The sequence below is a fragment of the Grus americana genome, unplaced genomic scaffold (assembly GCF_028858705.1).
Source record: "Grus americana isolate bGruAme1 unplaced genomic scaffold, bGruAme1.mat scaffold_848, whole genome shotgun sequence".
Classification (NCBI taxonomy): Eukaryota; Metazoa; Chordata; class Aves; order Gruiformes; family Gruidae; genus Grus; species Grus americana.
The window spans coordinates 172,617-178,571 of NW_026562047.1; the positions used below are offsets into that span (position 1 = coordinate 172,617).

The following is a 5,955-nucleotide window of genomic DNA, read 5'->3' on the forward strand; positions in this document are numbered from 1 at the left end:
GGGACAGCTCCAGGCAGTGGTGACATGGCAGGGAGTGAGAGGGAGCTGCTCCCAGAAATGCCACGAGGGGGCATTGGCATCTCCCTGCCATGCCCTGCAGTGCAGACACTTTCCCCAGAGCAACTCCTGGTCTCCTCTCCCACCCAGCAGATATTCCCACCCTTAATGTCACAGGGACTTGATCATGCGTTTCCTTCCCAGCGGCCCAACCACCGAAGAGGAGAAACACACAAGCGTCCAGCTGTGTCTCCCTCTCCTGACTCCCTTGGCAGGAGTACTTTGGCATTTTCCCCTCTTGTCCCTGCCGCCCTTGTTCTTCCCCGTTAATCGCTGGTGTGAGGGGCGAGGACTAGGGTGCAGCTCAGACACCAGTGCTGCATGTTGTCTCATGCAGATGGATCCATGGAGGAAAAGCATCCGCGTCCTCTCCTAATGTTTGGGGCTCTGGGCACTGCGGTGTATGGGGCAGGAGTGAGCTTACTCTTCCTGCAGGACCCCTCATATTTATGACATTCAGATATTTTCTTGGGGGGAATGGGTGGGAGTGGGTCCTGCTTGGCTGCAGGCTGCCCTCCAAAAGGGCCTAGCTCTCCCAGGGCATCTCTGTGTCACCTAGCAGTCCCATGGAGAAGACAGGCAGCTGCAATGAGCCCTCTGTGTCCCTGCCTAGGAGGGGAGAGCTGAGATCCTCCAGTGTCCAGTTTCTTCTCAGAGGAACATCTGGGTGCAATCGTCCTCCAGCTCAAAGAGGTGCCAGCGCAGGCCAGCCGAGACCAGGGCTGATGGACAGATCGACTCTCTTCACTCTGTATTGAGGAGCAGTTCCTTTGTCTCTCAGAACCCACAAGGTTTCCCCTGGAGCGCAGAAGAAATGCCAAGGGTTTATGCCTTTAAAAAATCCCTCGGGTGTGGATAGGCAAACAGAACAAAGTAAGCAAACCGAAATGCCCACAGCTCTACTCTGCAGTCGGGTGTACTGGGACCAACAATCCTGAAAAGCTCTTTGCAATTATGACTGGACTTAACCTGATATCACCCTATGTTCCTGTTTAGCTCTTGCTGTAAGCGGGACAAAGTCCTCCAGAGCCCCCAGAAGAGCTCCCTGCTCCTATGGCACCCACAAGCAGCACCAACCTGAATGTAGCAAAGACACCTGCCAAAGGTCTTCCTGAAAGGGGAAAAGCGCTTTGGGAGGTTTCCATGAGAAATGCAGTAGGTTAAGCTCTACTCTAACTCCTCCCTGTCTTTTCCTCCATGCACAGACCTCTGTGAGCAGCAGCCGCAGATGGCCAACAGCAGCTCCATGACCCAGTTCCTCCTCCTGGCATTCGCAGACACATGGGAGCTGCAGCTCTTGCACTTCTGGCTCTTCCTGGGCATCTACCTGGCTGCCCTCCTGGGAAACGGCCTCATCATCACTGCCATAGCCTGTGACCACCACCTCCACACCCCCATGTACTTCTTCCTCCTCAACCTCTCCCTCCTCGACCTGGGCTCCATCTCCACCACTCTCCCCAAAGCCATGGCCAATTCCCTCTGGGACACCAAAAGCATCTCCTACGCAGGATGTGCTGCACAGCTCTTTCTGTTTCTTTTTTTCATTTCAGCAGAGTATTTTCTCCTCACCGTCATGTCCTATGACCGCTACATTGCCATCTGCAAACCACTGCACTACGGGACCCTCCTGGGCAGCAGAGCTTGTGCCCACATGGCAGCAGCTGCCTGGGGCAGTGGGTTTCTCTATGCTCTGCTGCACACGGCCAATACATTTTCCCTACCCCTCTGCCACGGCAATGCTGTGGACCAGTTCTTCTGTGAAATCCCCCAGATCCTCAAGCTCTCCTGCTCAGATGCCTACCTCAGGGAAGCTGGCCTTCTTGTGGTCAGTGCCTGTTTAGCCTTTGGGTGTTTTGTTTTCATTGTGGTGTCCTATGTGCAGATCTTCAGGGCCGTGCTGAGGATCCCCTCTGAGCAGGGACGGCACAAAGCCTTTTCCATGTGCCTCCCTCACCTGGCCGTGGTCTCCCTGTTTATCAGCACTGCCATGGTGGCCTACCTGAAGCCCCTGTCTAATTCCTCTGCAACCCTGAATCTCGTCGTATCATTTCTGTACTCAGTGGTGCCTCCAGCCATGAACCCCCTCATCTACAGCATGAGGAACCATGAGATCAAGGATGCCCTCAGGAAACTAATGACTGGATGCTTTCCAGAAACAATAAACTGCCTGTTTTCTTCTTCAGAATATTCATAATATATCTCATTACAGGCCCAGCCAGTCTTCTGGAAGTTTTTTTAATGATCATTTTGGTCTTGGGGGAAGGGGTTTTGTGGGGGGGCGTGTCAAGTTTGGGTTATTTGTTTTTTGTTTTACTTATCTGAATACTTTCCACAAAGAAATGTCTTTATTTGACCCATTTCTAATTCACAATCTATCCAGCTTTTGTGTGACCTGGAGGCTGTGCAAATGAGGAGTCATACCCTCTGGGTGTTTAAACAAAATAAAGTGCCCTGCATTGACTCTTTTTTCTGAGGTCCTTCCTCCAAGACCTGCTCTGCAGTTGCAGGGAGCCTGTGTGCAGAGGGGAAGAAGAAAAGAGTGTCAGCACAGCCGCACTGCCAGGGAGCACCAGCACTTGGTCTTTCCCAAGCTGTTCTCCTTCCATTTCCATGCTCTCCTGAGCCCTTTTTTGGTGGAAGGCCTGGGGGCTCATGAAGCTTGGTTACAGTCGTGCTGTGTGGCGGTCCTGTGACCGCAGGCAGGGACAGGCAACGGGCACTTCTGATACAGAGCTGGCCTCCATAGCAGCATTTCCATCATACAAGGAAGTCTTCTCAGGGCAGTGCCCGAAGGCTTAGGTGTTCAGAAGCTGGTCTCAAGAACATGCCCAAAGAATAGACTCTGCAGAGAGGCTTGTTGCTTTGCTTGTTTCTCTGTGGGCTCCGTAGGATGAGATCAAGGTCCCAGTGTGGTCTGCTAGGGACTGAGGTCTGGTACCGGTGTTGCTTGTTGGTGGCCAACACCCATGCGGATGGGGAATGGTTCCCAACTCACCTGCCTGGGGCTCTACAGCAGTTCACAGAGCTGCTGGCAAGTGAATGTTTTTCTGGAGGGACTCAGGAGCTGCCAGAAGAGCACAGGGGATCTGCAGGGACAGCGTGTGCCGGGGAGTCAGCGGTGGATGGAGCCCCACTGAGCGTGAGCCTGTCCAAGGTGGAGACCAGAGGTAAAGTGCCAAATCTGGGTGTGAACAGGAAAGTCCGAGCTCTGCAACGCAGGAGACACAACAGGCACAAGGAAAGCAGTCTGGTGAGTGATGCGTTATCACCCTCAGTGAAATGTCATAGGCTGGATGCATTGCAGCACCAAAATGCATCTCATGGCCTTGGAAGTGAGGCAGGGTACCTCTGCGCACCCTCCACGGCCTCAGAAGAACTTGTGTGGGAGGCAGTCAATGGCAGTGACAGCCCTGAGCTAGGTCTGCCACGCAGCCCGACCGGCACCGGCCCTGCAGAGTCAGCCCGTGGCGCCGGGCACCGCAGCCCACGCGCTCTGCAGAGCAGCACCACCAGCTCAGGGGCTGCGGGGAGCATGAGGAGAAGGTGCGGGAATGGCCGGCCAGGCCAACACAGACATGCTCACCTGGGGAAAGGCTCTGTGGGGAAATGGAAAGTCCTGGGAGAAGAGCAGGGCACCACGTGTGTGCAAGGCAAGAGAAATCCTTCGACCGGGCAGGCTGCCCTATCCTTAGGGCCGCAGCAGGAGCTGCCTGAGGAGCCGCAGGGCCAGGACTCTGTGCTGTCCTGGGGAGTGGGACTGGCACGGGGGGCTGCAGGCTGTCTGGGGTGGGGATCTTGTCAGCATGCCAGCCAGAGACACAGTCACCGACCTCCATTTCCTGCTGTGGGACCAGTCCCAACCTGGGCTGCTGTGCTGGGCTGTGCTGGGGCAAGGGCAGGCAGATGGGGAGAGCTGGGGAGGGGCTGGGATGGGAAGTGCCAGGGAGAGGAAAACACCAGTGATCAGCTACAGCGCGTGAGTGCGGAGGTTGGGGGCACACGGCAGTGTCCTTGCACAGCCAGGCCTCCTGAGAGAGAGAAGGAGGACCGGCAGAGCAGAGTCTGCTCTGGGCCCTTATTCGCTGGACATCCCGGGGAAGTTGCCCCAGGGCAGCCATCACAGAGCAGCCAATAACAAGCACCATTTCCAGCACTGGCCTCTCAGCCCAGCTCAGAGAGGCTGTTCTTCCCTCCCCAGAGGGACATTGAATGACAAGGTCAGAAGTCCAAGTTTGCATGCTTCAGATGAGACATAAGCATGCACAGTGTGTGTGTGTGGGGAGATGAACCAAGTGAGCACAAATGCCATCAGCTATTCCCATGGCCTCACCATCACCACCATAGCCTGCGACCAGTGCCTTCAGACCCCCATGTACTTCTTCCTCCTCGGCCTGGGCTCTGTCTCCACTGCTCTTCCATCATGGCATCATCGATCCATGGCCAATTACCTCTGAGACAAGAGTGCAATTTCTTTCTTGGGATGCGCTGCTCAAATATTTTGGTTTCTCTTTTTAGTTGTAGCAGTGTTTTCTCCTCACTGTCATGGCCTATGACCGCTACATTGCCATCTGCAAACCCCTGCACTACGGGACCCTCCTGGGCAGCAGAGCTTGTGCCCACATGGCAGCAGCTGCCTGGGGCAGTGGGTTTCTCTATGCCAGTGTGCACATGGCCAATATATTTTTAATACCTCTCTGCCAAGGATATACCCTGGACCAGTTCTTCTGTGAAATCCCCCAGATCCTCAAGCTCTCCTGCTCAGATGCCTACCTCAGGGAAGCTGGCCTTCTTGTGGTTAGTGGTTTTCTTGTTTGGGGATGTTTTGTTTTCATTGTGGTGTCCTATGTGCAGATCTTCAGGGCCGTGCTGAGGATCCCCTCTGAGCAGGGATGGCACAAAGCCTTTTCCACATGCCTCCCTCACCTGGCCGTGGTCTCCCTGTTTGTCAGCACTATGATGATGGCCTACCTGAAGCCCCATTCCATCTCCTCCCCATTCCTGTATCTGGCGATGGCAGTTCTGTTCATGGTTCTACATCCAACAGTGAACCCCCTCATCTACAGCATGAGGAACCCGGAGCTCAAGGATGCCCTGAGGAAACTGATTAGATGGTATTTAACAGCCAGAGACTGTGTACCTTCCTCTGCAAATCATTCCCAATATATATCTTGACAGTCTAAGCCTGTCTTCTCTTCGTTTATTCTTTTTTATTTTCTCTCTTTTTTTCCTTTTCCACTTTTGATGATGCTGTCTGCAAAGAAATGTCTTTATTCATCCCCTCCGTCCTAGGTATCCACCTGCCTTGTGTGACCCACAGTGTCTGTGTAAATGAGGAGCCAGACTCTCTCTGCATTTAAGCAAAATAAATTAACCAGCAGCATCTTTTTGTCTGAAGTCAACCCTTAGGGGGGCAGGAATGAATGAGAAATCAAAGCACTTTTGTCCCATGGTTTAATCCCAAGCAGCAACCAAGCCCTACACAGCCGTTCGCTCACTCCAACCACGGCAGCATGGGGGAGAAAATCATAAGGGTAAAAGTGCAAAGACTTGTGGGTTGAGATAAAGACAGTTTAATAGGTAAAAGTCGTGCATGCAAGCAAAGTAAAATAAGGAACTCCTTCACCATTTCCCATCAGCAGGCAGGTGTTCAGCCATCTCCAGGAAAGCAGAGCTCCATCACGTGTAACGGTTACTTGGGAAGACAAATGCCATCACTCTGAACGTCCCCTTCTACCTTTTAAAGTAAAGTGTTAATTCCAGGCATTCACAGGAAAACGAGGACTCTGCGATCACAGGAGAGGCAGCGGGAACCCCGCTGGCACAGGGAAGGGAGACTGGAGAGCTGTTAGCTGAGGAGCTCCAGCGCCAGGATTGCCATGCTGTCCTGGAGAGTGGGGC

The 5,955-nt window shown here is 53.6% G+C and overlaps 1 protein-coding gene across 1 annotated transcript; it reads left to right on the plus strand.

The window, feature by feature from the left end:
- The first annotated feature begins 1,255 nt into the window (after positions 1–1,255).
- LOC129201208 (olfactory receptor 14A16-like) lies at positions 1,256–2,251 on the plus strand. Its single transcript, XM_054812364.1, has one exon. The coding sequence runs from the start codon at positions 1,286–1,288 to the stop codon at positions 2,249–2,251; it is 966 nt and encodes a 321-aa protein (XP_054668339.1). The 5' UTR covers positions 1,256–1,285.
- Positions 2,252–5,955: the final 3,704 nt, after the last annotated feature.